This window comes from Enoplosus armatus, chromosome 5 (genome assembly GCF_043641665.1).
Source record: "Enoplosus armatus isolate fEnoArm2 chromosome 5, fEnoArm2.hap1, whole genome shotgun sequence".
Lineage (NCBI taxonomy): Eukaryota > Metazoa > Chordata > Actinopteri > Centrarchiformes > Enoplosidae > Enoplosus > Enoplosus armatus.
The window spans coordinates 26,023,272-26,047,653 of NC_092184.1; the positions used below are offsets into that span (position 1 = coordinate 26,023,272).

Below are 24,382 nucleotides of genomic sequence, written 5' to 3' on the forward strand. Positions count from 1 at the left end.
CCTTCAATATGTGTGTACTTCAGCCTTCTGTCTTTTTATCTTTATTTGAACCAGATCGGTCACAGTACCATCAGGAATTTCTTCCTTGAGGGAAAACTGATGAGGAAATTCAAAATGAAGACCAGGGAGCGACTGGGAACGTCTTCCTGTACTTTTGACTCAGACTCCGTTCCCTCCTCCGCCTGTTGGTCTGATTCATGTGTGCGGTCAGGTCAGTGGAATGAGCATCCGTTCAAAAAGTTAATGTCCAGATGACCGATCTGCCTCTGATCAACACCCAGACTACGTTTTCAGACTACACAGACGAACAAAGTGAGAAGCCCGCTGATCTCAGCCGACAGTGAAGTGGATCTTTCTGTCTATCTCAGAGGTGTCACTCTGTTAATACCCTCAGGCGAAAAACTACAGTACAGCGCCCTGAAAATGTGCCAGCAGAGGTAGTTTTATCATTGTCACTTCGTTTCATTCGTATCTAGAAAATTCACCAATTTCCAGTTGTAACCTGTGATGTCTAAAAATGTCTACAGCGTTCAGTCCTCTTTGTCTGTCCACTGTTATTACAGACAGTGAACTAACCACAGACACTCGACTGTACCACTGTTATTACAGACAGTGAACTAACCACAGACACTCAACTGTACCACTGTTATTACAGACAGTGAACTAACCACAGACACTCGACTGTCCCGCTGTTATTACAGACAGTGAACTAACCACAGACACTCAACTGTACCACTGTTATTACAGACAGTGAACTAATCGTTAATACAGACGGTGAACTAACCACAGACACTCGACTGTCCCACTGTTATTACAGACAGTGAACTAACCGTTAATACAGACAGTGAACTAACCGTTATTACAGACACTGAACTAACCACAGACACTCGACTGTCCCACTGTTATTACAGACAGTGAACTAACCACAGACACTCAACTGTACCACTGTAACTACAGACAGTGAACTAACCACAGACACTCGACTGTCCCACTGTTATTACAGACAGTGAACTAACCACAGACACTCAACTGTACCACTGTAACTACAGACAGTGAACTAACCACAGACACTCGACTGTACCACTGTAACTACAGACAGTGAACTAACCACAGACACTCAACTGTACCACTGTAACTACAGACAGTGAACTAACCACAGACACTCGACTGTACCACTGTAACTACAGACAGTGAACTAACCACAGACACTCGACTGTCCCGCTGTTATTGCAGACAGTGAACTAACCACAGACACTCAACTGTACCACTGTAACTACAGACACTGAACTAACCACAGACACTCGACTGTCCCGCTGTTATTACAGACAGTGAACTAACCACAGACACTCGACTGTCCCGCTGTTATTGCAGACAGTGAACTAACCACAGACACTCAACTGTACCACTGTAACTACAGACAGTGAACTAACCACAGACACTCGACTGTACCACTGTTATTACAGACAGTGAACTAACCACAGACACTCGACTGTACCACTGTTATTACAGACAGTGAACTAACCGTTAATACAGACAGTGAATTAACCACAGACACTCGACTGTACCACTGTTATTACAAACAGTGAACTAACCGTTAATACAGACAGTGAACTAACCACAGACACTCAACTGTACCACTGTTATTACAGACAGTGAACTAACCACAGACACTCGACTGTCCCGCTGTTATTACAGACAGTGAACTAACCACAGACACTCGACTGTCCCGCTGTAACTACAGACAGTGAACTAACCACAGACACTCGACTGTCCAGCTTATAGCAAATGGTGTCTGATAAGCCTCTTACGACACAAACATTGAATAAACAATAAAAGATACTAGATTGTTATTTTGAATACTATCATCGTTATCTGAATGAGATCAGAAATACTTTATTGATCCCCAGGGGGAAATTACACAAGTTACAGGTTACAGGTGCTCCCATTCAAGAGTAGAAGAAGTATTTTGGAGTTAGAATGAGAAGTATGTAAAAATATAAGATATAAAAAAAAATAAAAAACATATGCATGTACAATATTTAAGTGAAAAATATCTGAACACGTGGATAGAAACTCTCCACAGGATGTTTAGTCATTAGTGGGATTTTGAGGTTTTCTCACTTCTGTAAAAGAAGCCGTGAGTTCCAGTCTCACGTCAGCTGGTCTACTGGGAGAGTGAGTGCCTGACAATGGTCCCAGTTCAGACTGGTGAAATGACTCCATCACTCCGGTCCTGTCGCAGTAACCCGTCGCGCTGCACAGCTCTGGCCTGCAGTCAGCAGGTTCATCATTGTTTCAGTGAAGACAAAGGTTCTGATGACATCATTATACAACTTCCTACCGTTTCAGCTGCTACGGGGACTCATATTCTCTCGCTTTCATTACATAAAAGAAGAGACAAACAGACTTTGACCTCGGCCCTGAGCTGTCGGCCCTTTGTAGTTGTCACAAACATTCCCTGACGACATGACAGATCATTTCTGTCAGCGCATCAACTGTCTCTGATGTTTGGATAAGAACAGGATGTAGACAGATAATACACATAAATAAAGAACTCGTACCCCTCCATCAAACCTACCTCAGCGGGCGATGCGTCAGTGGCGAGTCAGCTTTATCAAGTGTCTAACTTTGTAAGTAGTTACAGTAAATCAGATGTTTCAGCTCAAAGCCCAAAAAGAAAATCAGAAACCCGTTTAGGGATCAACGTAACTGGAAACTCCCGAGAACATGGAGGAGGAAGAGGAAGGGGTGGCGGCGGAGGCTTCGGGGTTTTCAGCCAGGAAAGTAAAGTTAGATCAGAAGTAAGATCTAAAGAGTGCTTATCTGCTTTAGTTGCACAATATGTGGGCTAAATGACTGTGGAGAATAATGCCCAAAATGCAACAGAGGCACTGCATGCATCCAGCAGGAAACTGGACTAGAAGCAGGAAGTAGTTTTGTTTTGAAGCTGGTCAGTGAAAAGCAAGGCCACAATAACTGGTACTGTCACTGTTTTCACAGAAATGCTACTTTCCTCTGCGTCTTTCCTGACCACGCTAGCTTTGAGCTAGCTGGCACGTCAGTTGGCTATGTGGTTGATGCTACGTTACATCTGTGTTATTAACATGGAATCAAACAGTAACGTGAAAGGTGTCTCTGGTTGTGACGACAGAGAATCATTACCGACTCTGCAGCTCTGTCGAAGCTTTTCAGCCACTTTTAGCTCCTAGTTTTGGTTTTTGCAGCAGCAGTGATGAAGTGTGATTGGTCAACTCGGGCTGCTTGTGCTTTCTCCAAGTTTCCAACAGGAGACTGTTGAACACAACCTACAGGAAGCTGAAGACAGACTCAGTAATCTGCTGCTTTTCATCACTGCAAACCCGCTGTTCACCACAACCACCGCTGTGTCACGATCACGTGGCTCCGGGTCAGCTGGCAGCGGTAGACAGGTGTGCAAAACAGAGTCATGACTTCAGGTTGTCGTTTCAGTCCTTCAGACCTTCGTCAAGCATTAAGCTCCCAGTTTAACAACAAAACATCAATGATGATAAAACACGACTAAGTCAATGGCACATTAGTCTAGCGAGTTAGCATGCTAACATTTGCTAATTACTGCTAAACACAGAGTACAGCTGAGGCTGAGGAGTGTCATTAGTGGTATTTGCATTGCATAAAGTGTTGGACAAATTAAGTTGCTCCGCTATACAGATGTTATTTCAGACTGTGAGTTTGGTGTCTGATGAAGGTCACTGACCGCCGCAGTGTGCCAGAGTTCATTACGTTCTTTGGCCGAAGTTTAAGCCTTTGTAATTCTGAAACTAAACCTGCAACCTTGGAAGTTCAAGATAAATATGTCTATTGTTTTATCAGTGAAATGAAAGGGGATGAATGGTTTCTCCAGAAACAGCTCCGCTGTTACATAATCAGCAGGTGTGTGAGTGTTCAGGTGACACGGGGAATACCTGTCACTTTAAACAATAGTGAAAGTGAACGGGCGTAGCTGTCTGAGTCACAAACTTCATTGTTGTCATGTGGAGTTAACACGAATCACTCAGCTCAATACGACAGTTTCCTGTGCAGTCAGAGCTCATTGTTCGTTCTTATAACATCTTTCAAATGAAACTGATGTTTATAGAAAGTTGGTGAAGTCTCTCTGTGTTGCTTTCTTTCTTTCTCGTTGCACTCGGCTTGGATATGTTGTTTCTTTATTTTTTACAGTTTTTCCCATCAGTTGATTTGGTCTGAAGTATGTTTTAAATGCTGCTGCTTGAAACTGTTGGAAGTATTTTGCTTGTTGAAATAATTTCATTCTCCAGTTTGATTAGTTCAGGTTGTGATTTCTCTTCTCTGCTCACCAACATCACAACACACACACAGTTTTTTATGCTACGATCAGTTATTTCGCCTCCTGACTGACAGACCTACAGACCGTCATGCTCCCCAGAGGATGAATCCTGTTGACGTTGGAGACTGTTCCTCTAGCGCCACCAACAGCTTGACTTTGGTGGTTAAATGTCTCCACAACTGTTGGATGAATTGCCATGAAATCTGCTCCAGATGTTCAAGCTTCCTGGAGGATGCATTTGATTGACTGGTGATCCTCACAGACTCTCAACTGGTCTTGTTTACACCAACTTTTTAAGGCCATATTTTTATTGGACAGAACAAACTGATGATTTCTCTCTTATTAAAGGTTTGTCTTGGGGTTGGAACGAGAAGGAAGGTCACGGCGTCATCATTAAAATGTGGCGGGTTCATCCTCTGGAGAGCAGGACTGTGATCAGGGAGGGTCATGACTTTCTTGGCCTCTTTCTTTGGCCTGATGGTGGCGCCACAGGAATCATGAGGAGGTCATCGTCATTAATATTCATACAATGTGGCCCATAGATGTTGAGATGCTTTGGGAGGGAGAACTAGTTGTGACCTCAGTGCAGGTCAATAAGTCCACAACGCATGAATCAGTATCACTGCAGCATGTCATTCATCCAGGAACTAGTTTCTCTCCATTTCTTTCTCTCCTGTGCTGAGCAGGAATTTTCTCTCATTACGGCCTCCTGGACTCAGTGGGATGTTCCTCCGTCTCTCCTGTTAGAAGCCGGACTGCAGAGCTTCACCTCTCATTTGTCTCTGGAAACAATGGCACAGTTATATAACCGCATTCCTCACATACTTTCACAAAAAATGGGTTCTAACGAGACACATTTTCAGCCTTTTTGGGCAGACAGAAGGTTAGTCTGTATATTTCCTGTGTATAAGATTGTATATCATATCTACACTGACACTACTACACAGCATGTAGACATGTTTATTCATATTTATACAGACGTGTTCATATAATCAGCCAAAGGTCCGCAGAGGCAGCTCTGTTGTACAACATTAAACTGTCCAATAAAAACATAAACAACAAATATTAGATTTCAGCTCTCGGATCAAAGTTTATCTTCTAGAAGTTTTTCTATCTGATGTTGCAATGGAGACATCAGAGCCACCTAAAACTGCTTATTGTCAGCAGAGTTTTGAAAGAGTTCATAAGAGGCTGTGAGCAGCTGCTTATTGCAGATCTCAGGTCAATTTTATAATCATAAAAACAACTGATAATAATCAGGCTGCTTCCAAACTAACACGACGTCTCTACTGTGGAAATGAATGTTTACGGATAAACCAAACTGATTTCAGCATTATACCTTAAAATATATATATATATATATTGAATAATTTATTTAAAAAGAATGAGTCTGTCATCGACTGGTTAATCTTTAATTAGTTGCCCCTCCAGGAAGATTTCACATCTGTCCTTCAGTATCTCTATATTGACAATAATATGTGCTGATTCTTGTGTTTTGTTTCCAGCTTTCATCTGAGAACCTTCACCTCAGAGTTTAAGTATTTCTTGGTACTCTCTTAAGTATTCTGTGTGTACTAACAGTGTGCATCATGTTGTATTATATCAGACCTCCATCCTGCTCGGCCCCCAGAGAGGGGGGGGGGGTCAAAGTTCACTCACCCAGGAAAACTTCATTCATTTCCTGCTGGCTGTCAGCCAGCACACACACACACACACACACACACACACACACACACACACACACACACACTGACATGCTTTCGGTTTCATTGGTTGTGACAGTCGGGACAAAAGCCCTGCGAGGCCGAACAGCAGAGCTGAGTCTCTGTCTGTGATTCATAAACCCATCAACACTGATCACCTGTCAATCAATCAACCTGTCAATCAGACAGGTTCACACCTCTGAGTGGCCGTGTATCTCCGAATAGTTCAGTTCGTTGTGCTCACTGACGGCTGTTTCCCTGGAAAACAATCCACCAATCAGAGCTTAGTGGGTGGGATTAAGAATGATGACGTCACCTTTCTGTCCCTTAGACACAAAAATGGCAACAAACATTCACAGCTGTTGTGAATTCTGGTATTTTTAAAACCTTGTTGAGATCCTTTCTGTTGAAGCAGAAGTCTCACTCTGAGTTGCTGCAGGAAGACGAAGGTCTCTCCTTCCCGTGATGTTGTCAGACCTCTCACTGACAAACACAAGCACTTTTAATGGATGTCCGCCTGCAGCTGCCGGCTGAGGAGATCTGCTGGACCAACCCCAAAATGTTTGATAACTATTATTTGCAACAATCGGACCCTCTCTGATGTCAGTAGATCCTCTGTTGCAGAGCTCAGAGTCCAGGAGGCTCAGCAGCCCGACATCCCCGGGAAGCAGACAAAAGTCTCAGACCTGCAGGGATGATTGTCTGATCCGACGTCCCCACGAACATGAAGGACGCCGTGCACGTTCACCCTCACGCAGCCCCGAGAGTCTGCGGTGGAGAGGAACATAAATGTTTTAGTGTTTCTTGGAACTTTTTTCAGGCTTTTTTTTTTTTTTAAACAGGAACAAATCTGTGATAACTTTCAGATCAGATGATTGTAATCAATCACATAAAGTCAGAGACGTGTTCTGTCCTGATCAGAGCATTCAGTGGACAAGACGTCTTGTGTTGTTGCTCTCTGTGCAGCTCAGTGTGGTAACGCATTCATTTCATTTGTCATCTTTGTTCCCGCCCACATGTCACCTGTCACCTGTCACCTGCTTCCACACACCGAACACACTTTCATCACTTTCATTTCCACGAACAGACGGGTGTGAATTCATAGAAACTGACGCCACCGCGGCGATGGAAACAAAAAGGCAGAATGTCTGTTTCTCGTCATGTTCAGGTTGTTCCTATGAATTGTTACAGAGCTGCAGAGACGTCAAAGAGGGTCGAGAGAAGAAAGGAGGTCAGATCTGGTTTTATCAGCAGATCAGTTGCAAAACAAATTCCTGTCAATTCTCCCAAAATCAGTGTTTATGACTAAGAGCCAGACAGTTTTATTGAGAATGACCTCTGTACGTTGAAGGTCTGGTGTTTCAGAGATGAAATGAAGGTCCACTTTGAGTAACAGGTCCCTGATTTTGAACGTTTATCAGATGCAGGTTCATAATACAATATGGAGGGTTGGGTTCTGATAGCGGATTACATTTGGTAATCCGGTTCCCGTTTGGCTGTGGAACGTGATCCGACCTCGATCTGATCCACCTAAAAGACATGTCTGACCTGGACTCGCTCCTGTTTCAGACACATCCAACCAATGAGCAGAGGGAACGTTTTGGAAATGCAGCAAGTTTACCGACTCATCCGGCGACTCGGCTGCAGGTTTGAGAACGTGTCTGAGCTGTGATAGATATGTGATGTTAGCATGACTAACTACTATTCAATCCTTCTGCTGATTGTGAACTTATAATAACTGGCATGTACACAGTATTTATACAAGATCATGTGGTAACAATATGTATGCGTCTCACCAGAGTGAAGACGACGTTTGTTTATTTTATCATGTCCTCGTCGTCTCTCTCTGTCGTGATTTATGACCGATGAGCTCCAGTTCTGGACTCCTAATGCTGATGATCAGTTATTTCTCTGTGAGGTCTTTGACACCAGCTCATGTGTTGTACAGCTGCACACTGATGCTGCTAATTCTGCCCTGACCTCCAGTGTTGGAAACTAAAGACAAGCTGACGATAAATCCTGGAACAGCTCTTTATTCAGATAAACAGAGCTGATAAATCAGCTGTAAATGTTACCAGAGAGGAATGCAAACTCTCTGACAGCCTGCCAACACTGAGCCTGTGTGTGTGTGTGTGTGTGTGTGTGTGTGTGTGTGTGTGTGTGTGTGTGTGTGTGTGTGTGTGTGTGTGTGTGTGTGTGTGTGTGTGTACTGAAGGGTTTGGACTCAGTTTCGTTCTAGTCCAGAATGAAAAGCTGAACTAATAATGATAAAACAAAAAGGAAACGGCTAATATTACTGTACCAGTATTACTAATACTATACCAAATGCTAATAATATCTATAATATATCACGGCTGCCGAAACAACCCCAAAAAACACAAACATACGTGAAGCTGCATTGATTGATCCTGTTCTTTTGGCCACTTGGGGGCAGCAGAGGAAGCTGTTACAGCTGCTTGTTTCCACATCCAGCTGTTACAGAGCAGCGCGGACCTCCGTGTGGAGTCGTGTTTGTGTCTCCTCATGAATGGAGTCCAGGACTCTCTCTGTTAGCTCTGTTTTTAGCTTTAGCTGCTAAACGCTGCACCGTGTCCAGCAGCTGGTCTCTCACTGAGTCTGTGCAGAAGCTTCTGACAGCAACACAGTGAGCTGAGAGAAGCTCAGAGGGAAACTGCACAGTTGGGTGATAATTAACTGTTAATAACAGGTACACATTAGTGTTGATATCATTAATTGGACATTAACATAAAGATATTGATTAGTGCAGCTTTAAACACCTAAATGAATGCATTTAATGCCACTGTATCTTTAATGAGCATGCTTAATTAGTTTATAACATTATATTGTACTTGTAACCTGATTGAAGGATATTTTTGGTATTTGACAACAATTATAACTTTTATCAAGCATCTATAACTGGTCTATAAACAGTTTATAATGATAAATGATTACACACATTAACGGATCCCTGCAGCGTCATTTATGAACTGTCTATACTCAGACTGGCTTCATTCTTTACTTTGGAAACTGTAGATTTCTTCTGGAGCTTCTTCTGGAGCAGACACAGGTCCTCACACCTGGATGTCTTGCAGTACTTCTGAGGACATTGGACAGTGTGTATTTATGAGGCAATGGCTCCATCTGGTGTTTATGATCAGACTGCAGCTGCTCAGTGACACAGTATCAGCTCCACTGAGTCAACACACCAAAGTCCAACTTGTAATCTCTCCGCCTGTTTCTCTGCAGCCAGCTGAAAACAGCTGATTTCTATATTTTATTTCTCTCTGATGTTGGATCAATAAAAGTCACAGTCATCATCAGACTGTCATCCGTTCAGCAGTTCTTCTGTCCGTCTGCTGTAACAGTTTCATGGTATCTATATGAAACCATAGACTTCAGTGTTTCAGTCTTTGAGCAGGCCTAGGATGCTCATTGGTCAGTGAGAGCCTGCTAGGTGAGTTGTGATTGGCTGAGCAACATGTCCATCACGTCTGCGGTGGGCCTCAGTCAGAAAGATAAAGTCCTCCTGCTGCAGCTGCAGACGACAAACTGCAGCCTGGAGGACACTAAAGACAGAAGGTTGAGTTTGTAGCAGGATGGGATCCAGCAGCTCCAGCGTGGACCACATCCCAAACGCCCCGGAGCTCATGCAGGAAACTGGCTGTGAGTTCACACTTTTTTGGCTTTGGTTGATTGTTTTTCCTCTTTTTGAAAAGTTTGTGGAAAACTAGAAGAAGAGAGAAGGAGAGCAGATCATCCACAGGCAGTAATAAACTCTGAGTCTCTCCTGAATCCTCAGTGTGTACGATGAAGCACAGTTATTCTCTCTGATTCCTTCATCTTAATAATCGTTTTAATCTTAATCTTAAAAAGTGTTTTAATGAATGACACAAAGAGACTCTGTTCTCTAATGAACATCATGACAGAAAGGAGTTATAATCTCCTTTAATAATGTGAACAGACAGTTTAATAACATGAACAGACAGTTTAATAACATGAACAAAGAGTTTAATAACATGAACAAAGAGTTTAATAACGTAAACAAACATTTAATAACGTGAACAAACAGTTTAATAACATGAACAGACAGTTTAATAACGTGAACAAACAGTTTAATAACATGAACAAAGAGTTTAATAACATGAACAAAGAGTTTAATAACGTAAACAAACATTTAATAACGTGAACAAACAGTTTAATAACGTAAACAAACATTTAATAACGTGAACAAACAGTTTAATAACGTAAACAAACATTTAATAACGTGAACAAACAGTTTAATAACATGAACAAACGTTTAATAATGGTTCAGTCTTGACCTCTGAAATAAATACTTCATTAATAAATATAATACATGCGTATTTCATGTTAAATATGAAGGCTATATAAAATATATAATTACAGCTGTTTTATTGCATTGTCAATAATTCATTATCTGTTATGGATGCTTGTTGACAAATACATCAATAAACACTTAAAACGTCCTGACATCTGATTACAACAACATTATAGTGTTTTATGATGTGTTATTAACCATTAATTGATCCTTTTATGCAGATTATAAACGCTTCCTCTACAGCACTATCACTTTATTTCTAATATTTATGTAAAAATGTCTTTAATCTGAGTGTGTTTCTGTTTACGTTCCTTTGGTGTTTAGACAATTACAGAATGTCACGTGATTGTGAGTTTAAAGAAACTTTTATTTAGCACTTTATTGTTTATTTGTCTATTATGTCTATCACTGGAAACTGTATTTATCTGTTTATTTGTAAACATATATTCAAAACATTATATTGAAAAATAATTAATTTTATCATATTATAATTTATTATTAAATATATACAGCACTTATTATTCAAAAAATGACCATGTTCACCATAACTCACCACTGTGTGTGTGTGTGAGTGTGTGTGTGTGTGTGTGTGTGTGATATCTGCTGAGGCCTCAGTCTGTTCTCTCTGATAGCAGCACAGTAAAACTCATCAGTGTTGTTTATCAGAGTGTGTGTGTGTGTGTGTGTGTGTGTGTGGGTGTGTGTGTGTGTGTGTGTGTGTGGGTGTGTGTGTGTGTAAACACCCTAAACTGTCAGTTGAGGTTAACAGGTGACTGTTCACTGAGCTGCAACTGTCTGATTCATCCGCCGCTGAAAATAGTCCCCAACAAATGCACTAATTCCTGCTGTTAGTTTGATAGAAACTCCAGCGAGCAGCTGTTGGAGGGAATGACTGAACCTGTTAAACATATAAACTATATGTTTGTGTTTTTAAACATTTACATCTTCAGTCGGAACCAAAGGGACAGACTAACATGCTGACAATGAGAAAAATCATGAGCCTTATCATTTATAATTATATATAATTATATAATGATTCTGATCATTTTCCAAACATCTGTCACGTTCAGATTATTTCTATGAAGTCAGCTTCCGGTGGAGAAATGATCCTTCATCTTTATTTTTGTCAAAGCTAAGTTACTGATGTGATGCAGTTAACTGTGAGCAGGGGAATCTTTCCATAATGTCCATGTGTTTCTTTTTCTTCTTCTGGGTTTGACACAAATCTCTCGATGCAAAACCACAAAGAAAGATTTTCAAAATGGCCCCTGCTCATAACACGAAGAACAAGATAACTCATAAAGTCACTGAAAAACTAAAAGCTTTTAGTCTGGATTTAAACTCTTCCTGTCGTCTGTCTGCTGAGTTCACATTCAGGCTGCAGGTGCATTTTAGGAATGTAACTTTCCTGCTGAGCTGATTACGAGTGTAAACAACAAGAGAAGGTCAACGGTGCAGCTGGGATGTGAAATCTGACCTGAACAGAATGAAGCAGTGACATTTTAAAGCTGTTTGTGAACTGCAGAGAGGACTGATCCTGACTGATGTTGACTGATCCTGACTGATGTTGACTGATCCCTGACTGATGTTGACTGATCCCTGACTGATCCTGACTGATGTTGACTGATCCCTGACTGATCCGGACTGATCCTGACTGATCCCTGACTGATCCTGACTGATCGCTGACTGATCGCTGACTGATGTTGACTGATCCCTGACTGATCCCTGACTGATCCTGACTGATCCCTGACTGATCCTGACTGATGCTGACTGATCCCTGACTGATCCTAGCTGATCCCTGACTGATGTTGACTGATCCCTGACTGATCCTGACTGATCCCTGACTGATGCTGACTGATCCCTGACTGATGTTGACTGATCCCTGACTGATCCTGACTGATCCCTGACTGATCCCTGACTGATGTTGACTGATCCTGACCGATCCCTGACTGATGCTGACTGATCCCTGACTGATCCTAACTGATCCCTGACTGATGTTGACTGATCCCTGACTGATGTTGACTGATCCCTGACTGATCCTGACTGATCCCTGACTGATGCTGTGTTCTGGTTCTCTGACCTGATGGATTATTGATTAGTCTGCAATCAATCAAACGCATTCTGTGTTTCAGTCTCTGCTGCTCACATCCTCCGTCTGTACGAGAGGTTTGAGTGTCTGGACAGAGACGAGGGGGGACGGCTCAGGTTGGTGGACGGACAGATCAGAGTGGACTGAGTTGGCGTTGGGTCTGATCATGCTGTTTGTTTGTTATATTTTTTAAAAATGTAAGAAAATGTTCTTTCAAGACTGTGCATCTTGAATATAATGAAACTCCCCAGTGAAGAAGCTGAAACACATTTTTGTGCATGGAGGCTAAACCCAGGATACGTTAATATATAATATATAATATATATGTAAACTCTGACCCTCGTGAGGGTTGTAATGTTTTAAAGACGGTAGTTTGCGATGCAGTTGAATTGTCATGTGGTGGCTGTGTGATGTTAGCGTACTGAAGCTGTCTCTCTCTCAGGCCTCAGGATTTCGAAGCAGTTCGGGAGTTGGCCATGAACCCCATCGGAGACAGAATCATCAGCGCCTTTTTCTCTCCGGGGTACAGCAGCCCGCTAATGTTTCCCTTTTTAGACAAGATTAGATCATTAAATGACATTAATGCTGTTTTACACCAACAGCTTGCTCTGCTCTGCAGGCAGCCTTTGGTTTCAGTAATGTAAACCGTCACAGAGAACATCGTTTAATTTGTCTGTTTTTAATGACGACGCTCTCTGAACTAGAAATGAAGAGATCAGAGTCAAATCAAATGAAGAAGAGACGACAGCAGAAGATGGAGACACAGAGAAACATTCAATCGTTCATGTGACAAACAGAACTGGAGTCATGAGGGTTTGGACTTGACAGCAGTTTCTGGTCCATCTTGTGTTTGTTGGTCACTTTGAACAGGAAGCAGGAAACATTTCCCTTTCCTCTCTCTCCAGACAGGAAACGGTGGACTTTGCCTCCTTCGTTCGGGTTCTAGCTCACTTCCGTCCTACAGAAACAAACCGGACCAGAGACGGAGCACAGCAGGAGCCGGCCAACAGCAGCACCAGGAAACTCAAATGTCAGTCCACTTCGGTTCTGCTCCAGCTTTTCATCTGGAGCTGGAGACCTCCGATCCACCAATGACACTTCCTCTAAAAACTGATTTAAAACTGTCTGTCTGTCTCTCTGTCTGTCTCTCTGTCTCTCTCTCTGTCTGTCTCTTTCTCTGTGTCTCTGTCTCTGTGTCTGTCTGTCTGTCTGTCTGTCTCTCTCTCTCTCTCTGTCTGTCTCTCTCTCTCTGTCTCTTTCTCTGTCTCTCTGTTTGTCTGTCTGTCTGTCTGTCTGTCTGTCTCTCTCTCTCTCTCTATCTGTCTCTTTCTATGTGTATCTGTGTCTCTGTGTCTGTCTGTCTGTCTCTCTCTCTCTCACTGTCTCTCTCTGTCTGTCTCTTACTCTGTGTCTCTGTCTCTGTGTCTGTCTGTCTGTCTGTCTCTCTCTCTCTCTGTCTGTCTGTCTCTCTCTGTCTCTCTCTCTGTCTGTCTCTTTCTCTGTGTCTGTGTCTCTGTCTCTGTGTCTGTCTGTCTGTCTGTCTGTCTCTCTCTCTCTCTGTCTCTCTCTCTGTCTGTCTCTTTCTCTGTGTCTGTGTCTCTGTGTCTGTGTCTCTGTCTCTGTGTCTGTCTGTCTGTCTGTCTCTCTCTCTCTGTCTCTCTCTCTGTCTGTCTCTTTCTCTGTGTCTGTGTCTCTGTGTCTGTCTCTGTGTCTGTCTGTCTCTCTCTCTCTGTCTCTCTCTCTGTCTGTCTCTGTGTCTGTCTGTGTGTCTGTCTGTGTCTTCAGTTGCTTTTCAGTTGTACGATCAGGACAGAGATGGAAAGATCTCCAGAGCAGAGCTTCTTCAGGTGTGTTGAACTCATCAGTGTCTCTGAATAAACTGCAGTTACAATATTAAATGTCGATCTTTGAGCAGTTAAATTGCACAGAACTCATATTTGTATGCGTCTTCCATGGCGAACTCAACACGGCGTTGCACATGCTCAGTAAGTCAGCATCAGTGCAGACTTGCTGTTGGAGGGTTTTATAACCCACTTCCACCCCCAACCTCCCAAACCCCCCACCCCCGCTGTTAGGTTGGGCTGGTACTTAATATGCCGGACCCTCGACGTGGACGCACAAACAGAGTGGAGAGGAGGGTGTAGGGGGTAGTTTGTGAAAAGCTCAATGACTCCACACACACTTCTGGACAGTCTCCTCGGAGACATTCAGTGTAATTACTTCAGTTTTGTCCTCGTTGAACAAGTCGTCCAATCCTTTAAATCAATCGCTCAGGGAAACTGAACTACTAGCATCAACAGGAATGATTGTGTATCATCTACATAGAAACGATATCTTATTATAAATAAAAACTGTCAGAGACATTTGAATTGATGGTTGATAGCTGTGACTGACAGGTGCTGCGGGAGATGCTGGGCATCCAGGTGACAGAGGAGCAGCTGCAGAGCATCGCTGAGCGAGCCATCCAGGAGGCCGACCTGGACAGGGACGACGCCATCTCCTTCGACGAGTTCAGAAAGGTGAGTACAGGGACCAAGTGGACAAATTCATCTGAACAGTGGTTCAGAAATCTGGTTTCACTTTAGAATATATTCCTGACAGATGCACATTTTGTCATTTCTGTTAGTATTTAGAGAAGTAAAAGAAAAGCAAGAAAATGTGTTTGCTGAATTAAACAACGAAATAAACTCACATAAACAAAATCCATTCACGTTAATACTGTTTGAAGGTTTATAAAATATTACTAATAATATTTTAGGACAAGATGAATATGTGTTTGGGGCACATGGACAACGCTAACATGGATGAAAACAAACAAAATATTATCAAATGTATGTATTTGAAATGTGAAAAAGATTTTATTTCATTCGAAACACGCTGACATCCTGAAGGAGACACCATGTCTGTCTGCAGGAAAAGAATGTTACAGGAATGAAAATGATGCTTTTTATTTTGTTTTCAGTCACTGGAGAAAGTGAACATCGATCACAAGATGAGCATTCGCTTCCTGAGATAAAGACACGACCTGCTAAGATTTTGGGAATCTCCTGTTAATGTTGAAAAGAAGATGATGAGACGCTTGTTCGCTTTCTAAAACCTGCTAGAGACGAAGATGGAGACGCTACAAAGTGTGAAATTATGTTTTCCTGGTAGATTCAGTCGAAGATATGAAGATATCTTTTAATTAGAATAGATGAGTCTGATGTGAGTCGACAACAATCACCATCAGCAGCACTGGGACCCTTCAAATCCCAGTAAAGAGGATCTTCAGGGCTGTAAATGAAAATGGATGATAAGGGAAAGTGATCAGTGAGGAAACCTTACCTCTGTACATACAACGGCTAGAGAACCAGCTCAGCATGTAAAATAGAACAAAACTACAAAGCTTAGTTTAAGAGTTAAACTGTGACGAGAACCCAAAAATGAAGGTGAACAATAATGATGAAGGAGCAGCTGCAGAAAGCTTCAGCACCGTCCTCTGGGCGTGCACAATGATCATAAAGTTTCTCTGTGACAGTAATCGATACTCGCTTGTGCATATTAAGCACAAACACAAGTGGCAGCCTGGTGGGAAGCTGCTGAGGGATCATGCGGTTGCCTCCTGCTGGCATCAGCAGCACCAGCAGCTTCATCTGGAGCTGAGAAAAGACAAAAATAAGCACAAATGCAGAGAACAGATGATGGAACTCATTGCACTGCGTTTGCACTGTGGCTGTCTTCATGCTGGTGGGAAAATGGTCTGTCTGCAGCCTCCACAGGACAGTGAGACGAGGACTACAGCGCGAGAGCAGTGAACAGTCTGAAGTCAAAGTTTCCTACAAGTTTTTAGTTGGAGAATGTGATGTCTGCTTAAACCTGCTTGTTAAGAAATGTTGAAATGAATGTGAAGGTTGGAACTGTCCCACACTGAGGCGTCTTCCTGTGCAAACTATTAAAACCAATAACTTATATCATATCCTAGATTTATTTAGTAGATTTATGTCAATGTTCACAGAGACAGTGAAGTATTGGTGTGTTCCCTCTTTGTGACCACTGGGTGGAGCCACAGCTAAATATTCTCTCTGTCTCTGGCAGCTGGAGAAGATGAGAAACAGCCATCCGCTTCATTAATTCCTCTTGGAGTCACATCAGTTGGTCCTGGTGGGGTTTGATCTTCTTCCTGCTCTTCATCACAACACCTCCTCTGTTCCTCTTTCTGTTCGTTCCAGCTCTCTGAAGGTCAAATGTCGAGACTAAATGTTCATCTGTGTGTAGAAACTCTGCAGGTTTTCATTTCACAGAAACATGTCTCCTCCTCCTCCTCCTCCTCCTCTGGTGAAATCTCGACCACCCTTTTGTCATATGTAAAAAAAAAAAAAAAAGAAAAAAGAAAGAAAGACCACCCGGACGGCATGTAGAGTGACCCAAATCAAACATTCCCACAATGTGAGTAACAGATGCATTTGTGGCCTGATGTTGTTCCGCTCGAGGACACACTGAAATGTTAATGGACTTTATTTAGTAGCCTTTAATTGAATAGTTCTATCGTAAATCATCATCAGACATTTTACCTCCGCCCTTTTTGAAAATGTAAAGCAGTGACGTTCACTTCAAGCAGTCATTTCACTCTCACTTGTCCCTCGTCCCTCGTCCATCTCTTTACTGGACAAACCATCTCCTCGTCTGAGGCGGAGAACAAGAAGATAATTACTTGTGAATAATATAATAATAATAATATTTCTCTTCATGAATGTTCTGCAGTCAGAAACCAGAAAGACACACAAATGAAAACTCTGCACGTTTTTTGGTTTTGTTTTGTTTTTTTTTACACTTTTTACATATTCATCGTTGGCACGATGAAAGAAGGACGGCTTGTGATAAAATCAAATGGAATTGTACACAACAAACATTAGTGTTAGACGGAGCCGAGCGTCGTTCTCCATGCGATAGACCGAGCCCGGGGTTGTTTCTCCTCTATGCTTTCTTCTGAGGCATCGAGGCGACGAGCAGCCAGTACAGAGAGTAGCAGGCTCCTGTCGAGAAGACAAACACACATTTAGTTTTTTCATTTTCTATTGAATTTCTTTGTTATCTTTTTAGTTGTTGGGGAATATATACTTTACAATTCCTGTCTGTAGATGTCTTATAAAATAAAAAACAGTTTTGTGTGTATTTTTATGAAAAGTGATATGGCACTACTTTTGTAACCACCACATGTTTTTGAGTACGTTTTGCTTTAACACAGATTCTACTGGAGGTCTGATTGACCAAATAAAACAGCGTGTCGTCTGTAAAAAAGTTGTTTTGGTTCGATCACAGTTCAGAGTTCACCATTGTGAAATAATGATGGAGTGGATGTTGAACCGTCGGCCAATAGAAACACTGGCAAAAGTTCTATTTCAGTGGGAATATTTTGGCTTCACAGATGGTTGATAAGAAAAACACCCTGGATGACTTCATGAATTAATACACCTTCCCAATCAGGCTCTTTTGGGACAGCTGTGGTGTTTTAACAGTATTTCTTCCTCTGTGTGAAGGTGAAGCTCATGTAGTTATTGTGACCATGAGGAAGGGAGCTGAATGGCTACAGCATGATGTAATTCCCAGTTAATACTGATTCAGTCGGATAAGCTATTGAAACGCGAATGTTCTGATGAAGAGCCTCATATCATTTACTGAGAAAACTGTTCATCTGGTGGCTGTTTAGCAACTTTTCAGACCAAACTGGTGAATTGTTACCTGTTAGAGTTAGTGTCATGGTGGCTCGGTAGAGCAGGACGTCGACGGTTCCTCCCTTGATGTGGACTGGCAACCCGTTGTCCTCCTGTAACCATGGAAACCACATGGTGAAAACTTTGTATGCTAACGTGTTAGCATGGAGCTTAATATCACTCAACACAGTGTGCTAACGAGAGGTGCAGTGGTATATTCATGCAGGTGTATGACCTGCTGTATATACGGGATTTGGGGGGGGGGCATCAGGCTGCCATCAATCACTTTACAGCATTTTGTTTAAGACAAGGAAACATAACTGCACCACCAAGCCTGAGGAGAAGCACTGTCTGAAAGACAAACTCAGGGAATAAATGCCCATCTCCTGACGCGGTTCATAATGGGACAGTGGTGGAATGTAACCAAGTACATTTACTCTGTAGCTGTACTTCAGTACAGCTTTGAGGTACTTGTACTTGAGTCTTTGCTTTGGTATCGGATTGCAACTAATGATTCTTTTCATTGTGGATGAATCAGCTGATTATTTTCTCCATTAATGGATCGATTGTTTGGTCACAATGACCCAGAGCCCAAAGTGACGCCTTCACAAAGCTCCACATTATTAACAAGACGTTACAGTTATTAACAGCATTCAGAGGGAAAGCAGCACATCTGCATCTGAGCAGCTGGAACCAGGAAATGGTTTTACAGCAAAAATCACTTCAACCAGCAAAGTAGTTGCTGATTCATTTTCTGTCGCTCCACTAATCGTTTCAGCTGTACTTGTGTGAACTGTTAGAGTTTAATTTACAACAAAACATATTTCATAAACGCTTCATATTTTTTAATTTGTAAAGTAACCAGTAACTAAAGCGGTCGAGTATTTGTACAGTGTGATATTAGTGCTTTTATTGAACTAAAGGATCTAAATCCTTCCTCCTCAACTCCTCATAGAACACTCATCATTAGTTAATCGAGCGTGCACTCTCACAAGGCACATTATTGATGATTAAAAGTTGCACAGCTGCAACATGACGAGCTGCTTCTCGTGTCACAGAGCTTTTGCAGATGTGTTTTCAGTGGAATTTGGCCGAGCGGTTGAAAAGAAATACTTATACTTCAGCTGTTTCTGGCCATGCTGATGTCGAGGAGGAACAATCACAGCCAAACTCCACAAAAGACTGTAAAATATGTTGAATATCTGGATGGTGATGTGAGCAGTGTTAGGTTAGCTCCATTTTCTACATGTAGAGGGGCGTGGCCAACGTGAAACAGGACGTTGAGATCTTCTTAAAGGGAAGCTTAAGAGTTTTAGCTGGAACACGTCCCATTCAAAAATTCCAAAAATGCGTTTGAAGCCCGACACACACCACAATAACACATTTGTCAAATAATGTGTGGTAAATAGAATAAACAACGTTTCTTCTTCTTCTATTCTCTGCTGTTTCGTTACCTGGAAGAGTTTCTGGGCCTCGGGCACTTTGTTCCTCAGCTGCCTGGCAGAGCTGCTGAAGGCACGGCGGGCCAGGACCGGAACTCTCTGGAAGGACAAAGAAATGGGAAGCTCAATCTGGAAAATGGCTGCAGGGAAGGCAGCAGTAAATAAATAAATAATAAAAGCACCCTCCCCTTATCCTTCATATTTCTTTCTTTCTAATTTCTTCTTCTAATTCTTATTTTTTAGCACAACCTTAGGTATATGTCACACCTATATTTCACTACAAAAACTGTGTATGTGACAAACAAACATTTGAATAATACTTAATTTTACTTCATTAAGCTTTTGTATGTAGGACTTTAGTAAAATATCTGAATACTTCTTCCACCACTGTATGTTAATTTTATTCATTGTCTCATGATTTAAATGTTCTCGTCACAACCATTTAGCCCATATATAACCTCCAATTGTACGTGATTTCCTCCATGCTTTTAATTTGTTCCACTTCTCTCCATGCATCAATTTCTTTTAAAGTATTCAGACTATTAGAAGTAAATATTCATCACTTTGGTTTTGTTGTTTCAGGAGGCTTTAGACCAAAGTAGAGACTTCCATGAAACCTTAATTTTCTTCTTCTTTTTTTTTTTACCATTTCACATCGAAATGTGTTTTGTGGCGAATTTTAACAAAGACTTTCCTTTTTTAAAGTCTGTTACCTACAGTGAGACAGGAGAAAGGGGAAGAGAAAGAGATTGAGGCTTGTATCATTTCTGTTTTCCAGGCCGAGGAGGCTGCTGACAGCTGAAAGCCTCTCTGTTCTGTTTCACCGCTGTTAATGCTCTGATGTGAAAGTGACTCTCTGACTCTCTCTGTTCCTTTATTCCATCACACAAGACGTCATCACCTGGAGCCAAAGTGAGGTCAGTCTGACAGCTGACCATCCATGAACCAGGACTTACAGTCAGTATATCATCATTACATCAATATCAACTACATCTATCTATCTATATCTATATATCTATATATCTATATATATAGATATATAGATATATAACAACTCTCACTGACAGACTGAAGACCAACTCCTCTTCTCTGTTTTCTGTGGTTTAGTTTTTATGGGTTTGACACCATTATTTTCACATTAGGAAAATCATGACTGCATTTTGTTCGTGTGTTGTGCAATCCCAAACGAATATGTCTAAATACCAGAGTGGATTCGCCCGACCTGGTGTTTGAACAGAGTCTGTTTCTGATTTAAAGTGGCCTTTGGCCAACTAGCAGTCTGCAGCCATGCGGCTCTGTGAGGCTGTATGTAGGTGCTGCTTTGAGCTAAATGCTAACATCAGCATGCTCACAATGCCAACATGCTGATGTTCACCATCTTAGTTTAGCGTGTTAGCATGCTAACATTAGCTGATTAGCAGTAAACACAGAGTCCAGCTGAGGCTGATGAACGTCATCAGTTCTGCAGGTATTTGGTCATAAACCAAAGTGTTGGACACATGAACATGTTGACCTGATGGTGGCGCTGATGAAGAGTCAGAGGATCACCAGAGTTACTACAGTTCATCCTGAGGGGACCATGAAGGTCTGAACCACATCTCATCACAGTCCATCCAACAGCTTATGAGACGTTTCAACTAAAACTGCAAACAGGGACATTATGAGGTTGCCTACAGACTGCGAGCGCGAGCAGCAGCACTGCAGTTCACCGAGCGGCCACCAGTGTCGTTAATAACAAGGACTTCCTGAAAACTCCACGCTGAACCTTTAAAAGTAGCTTGAGCATCTCGTCTTTGGTGGCGCCCCAGATGACTGCTGAGCTCGGGGTGGAAGCGGACTGTGGAACATGTGTTTGCTCTCTGCCTTGTTTAATTACGTGAAAGTTTGTCGAGCTGCTTCTGAACAGAGGATGTGTGGAAGAGGCAGCTTCCTGCTTGTCTAATGGAGGATATTTTATTTAGGATTGAAACACCTCAGCTGTCATTTCCTCCCCCGACTGTGAGCAGCAGTCTGTCGCTTTAAGAAAGCTGCATGACTTTTCAACCGTGTACCAAGGTCACATCGGGTAGCAGCAGGCACTACTGACGCAACTGACGGCCAATCGCAGCCTCTGAACCTGACACTTCAAGCAATCAGGGGGCAGAGAAGCAGAGCGCCCTCTCACTCTGTCAACTGTGCCAAACTGCCTGCTGTGATTTCCACAGTGGGGTCTGTTTGCAGTCAGGTGGCCATGAGGTCGACCAATAAAAGATCCACTCCTTCATGTAAAAAACAGAGGCCAAACATAAACTACAGCCTGTCTGTTCCAGCAGCCTGGACGTCCTCACGTGCACCACAACACGGACATGGACGTAATGTAGACAAAATGTATTCATTACAGGCTGTTTCCATGTTGTTAAATATGTTTTGTAGAAAACTCGGGATGCAAAATCTGACCTCTGATGTCAAAGTATGCTCATAGATAAAGCTCTTCCTTCACTTGAAAGAATGTTGCCTGTGAACAGAATCCAGGCAGAAATGATGTTTTCCTCAAAACGTAATTTGGCACAGAAGATGAGTCAGATATACACAGATATACACAGATATACACACAGGTATATACACAGATATACACACAGATATACACACAGGTATACACACAGATATACACACAGGTATACACACAGATATACACACAGATATACACACAGGTATATGACAGTTGAAACATGATACTGGGCATTTACTAATCATAATATTAACCAATATTATTATTCTAAAGAAGAAGTGTTTGACAGCTCAGTCTCTCCTGGAGGACGTTCGTAGTGTTGCACTCAGTTGTTCACATGAAAAGTGATGGAAGTAGTTGAGGAGAATGAAAAAGCTGAGAGAGACGTTCTCATCACAGCTGACAGCAGGTGTGAATGTCAGATTGTCGGTTTCAAAAAGTCACAAGAATGCTTTCACACAGTGACAGCAACAGGAAGCCCTGCCTGCCCTTCTTTCACCTGAGTAAAAGTATCAGTATAACAGAGCAAAAATACTCTACTGAAAGTTGAAGTACTCTGTCTGCCTCTTTAAGAGTGCTATAGGATTATATATATTATTGGATCGTTAATGTTGCAGCGTTATGTTACATGTTTAATCTGTACAGCAACATATTTTATAAAATATAAATCTGAAGTATAACTACCTTAAAACTGTTCTTAAGAGTATTTGAGTAACGTACTTAGTTACTTTCCACCACAATAGACAGAATCATGCTAACATGCATGTGTGTGTCTGTGCTGCAGGTCCTGACAGAGACGTTTGACCCTGCAGTCAGTATATATATAGATCATATCTTTACCTCGTATGACACCGTGAACGACACACTGAGGCCCAGCAGGCACCAACACACAGCGTCTGACGACGTTCTACACTTCTGTCCTCCACAGTACAAAGGTCAGGCCTGATCTCGCCTCACCTCCTCCTGCACAAACGTGCTGACTATTCTGTCTTTTCTCTTCCTGACTTCCTCTTTTCTACCTGAAATGATTCCAGAAGCTTCAGAGAAACAAGCAGAGCGAGAGAGGAGAGGAAAAAGAAAGAAAAACAACAGTTGTAGTTACCAGAAGGTGATTCATGTCTGTGGCGGTGTGTGTCGAGCTGTGCTGCCTCGCTTCACCCTAACAAGGACATACGCACACACACACACACACACACACACACACACACACACACACACACAGTATCAGTGTTTCTGAATCTCTGCCAAACTACGATCTGCTGTAGAGGCCAAACTGTGTGCGCTCGGCAACACGCAGGAAACAAAGACAGTTTTTATGATTGATAAAACTGTCATCTGTTAGTGGTCAAATTATATTTCACATTCATTTTCATGCACTTTTTATTTCTGTGTATTCTTGTTGTGTTTTTAGTGGGAAAACTGAAGGAAACCCAAAGCTACAAGTTGTCTTGGACAGTTTTTAAATGCACACTAGTGTTCCAAACACATTAATCTCATAAAAGGAGAAGAGATGTATTGTACCAGATTTAGCTACTAGTTTATTTCTATCTGCAGTCTCTGGGCGGGCAGCAGAAGTAGAAGAAGTATTCACATGTTTTATTAAAGGCAAGGCAAGGCAGCTTTATTTATATGGCACATTTCCAACACAGATGCAATTCAAAGTGCTTTACATAGGCAAGAAAAGAGAAAAGAAAAGAATAAAATGCAATAAAAGACATAAAATGCAATAAAAGACATAAAATGCTGTTACAGTAGAGTGCAGTAATATGTTGTAAAGTTGCCCCAAAAAGTACAGAAACCAATCAATCAAAGGCAGAGGAGAACAACAGAGTTTTTTATTTTGATTTGAACGTGGCTGAAGTTGGGGTGCATTTGAGGTAATCAGGAAATTGGTTCCATCTGTGTGCAGCATAATAGCTAAAAGCAGCTTCACCCTGTTTGGTTCTGAATGATCAGCAGCACTTTGTTTGATTTAAGAACAGCAGTAATGTGCTCACTTCTCTTGGTTCTTGTTAGAACTCTGGCAGCAGCGTTCTGAATGAGCTGAAGTTGTCTAACAGTCTCTTCGGAAGACAAGAGGCCGTTACAATAGTCCACCCCGTTGGAAATAAAGGCATGAATGAGTCTCTCTGAATCTTTCAGCTCGTGAGACCTCTGATTCTTGCTGTTTGTTTGAGATGATAAAATGCTGATTTAGTTATCACCTTGATGTAGCTGCTGAAGCTCAAATCTGAGTCTGTTAAAACACCAAGATTTATAAGTTGGGTTTTTGTCTTTATAGCTCTAGAATTAAGTTGAGCAATAACATTA

General features: G+C 41.9%; 2 protein-coding genes across 3 annotated transcripts; one reads left to right on the forward strand and one right to left on the reverse strand.

The window, feature by feature from the left end:
• The first annotated feature begins 9,594 nt into the window (after positions 1-9,594).
• chp2 (calcineurin-like EF-hand protein 2) lies at positions 9,595-17,711 on the forward strand. 2 transcript variants are annotated; one of them, XM_070905189.1, is made up of 7 exons: positions 9,595-9,690; positions 12,496-12,568; positions 12,895-12,975; positions 13,358-13,482; positions 14,238-14,299; positions 14,849-14,971; positions 15,415-17,711. In XM_070905189.1, exons 1-7 carry the CDS (start codon positions 9,624-9,626, stop codon positions 15,466-15,468), a joined length of 585 nt encoding a protein of 194 aa, XP_070761290.1. In that variant the 5' UTR covers positions 9,595-9,623; the 3' UTR covers positions 15,469-17,711. The 2 variants fall into 2 exon arrangements, with proteins under 2 accessions (XP_070761290.1, XP_070761291.1); XM_070905190.1 differs by lacking the exons at positions 9,595-9,690; positions 12,496-12,568 and having other exon boundaries at positions 12,817-12,975; positions 13,362-13,482.
• Positions 17,238-23,265, reverse strand: cox7a1 (cytochrome c oxidase subunit 7A1). The gene is made up of 4 exons (XM_070905191.1): positions 23,175-23,265; positions 19,597-19,683; positions 18,171-18,255; positions 17,238-17,464 (listed from the first exon to the last, which is right to left on the reverse strand). Exons 1-4 carry the CDS (start codon positions 23,187-23,189, stop codon positions 17,406-17,408), a joined length of 246 nt encoding a protein of 81 aa, XP_070761292.1. The 5' UTR covers positions 23,190-23,265; the 3' UTR covers positions 17,238-17,405.
• Between the last annotated feature and the right edge of the window lie 1,117 nt (positions 23,266-24,382).

Coding starts and splice junctions, on each gene's coding strand:
- chp2 (XM_070905189.1), top strand. CDS start 9,624: ATGGGATCCAGCAGCTCCAGCGTGGACCACATCCCAAACGCCCCGGAG. Junction 9,691..12,495: donor GCTCATGCAGGAAACTGGCT/GTGAGTTCACAC, acceptor TCTGTGTTTCAG/TCTCTGCTGCTCACATCCTC. Junction 12,976..13,357: donor AGCGCCTTTTTCTCTCCGGG/GTACAGCAGCCC, acceptor CTCTCTCTCCAG/ACAGGAAACGGTGGACTTTG.
- cox7a1 (XM_070905191.1), bottom strand. Junction 18,256..19,596: donor AGGCCCAGAAACTCTTCCAG/GTAACGAAACAG, acceptor CCATGGTTACAG/GAGGACAACGGGTTGCCAGT. Junction 17,465..18,170: donor CATGACACTAACTCTAACAG/GTAACAATTCAC, acceptor TCTTCTCGACAG/GAGCCTGCTACTCTCTGTAC.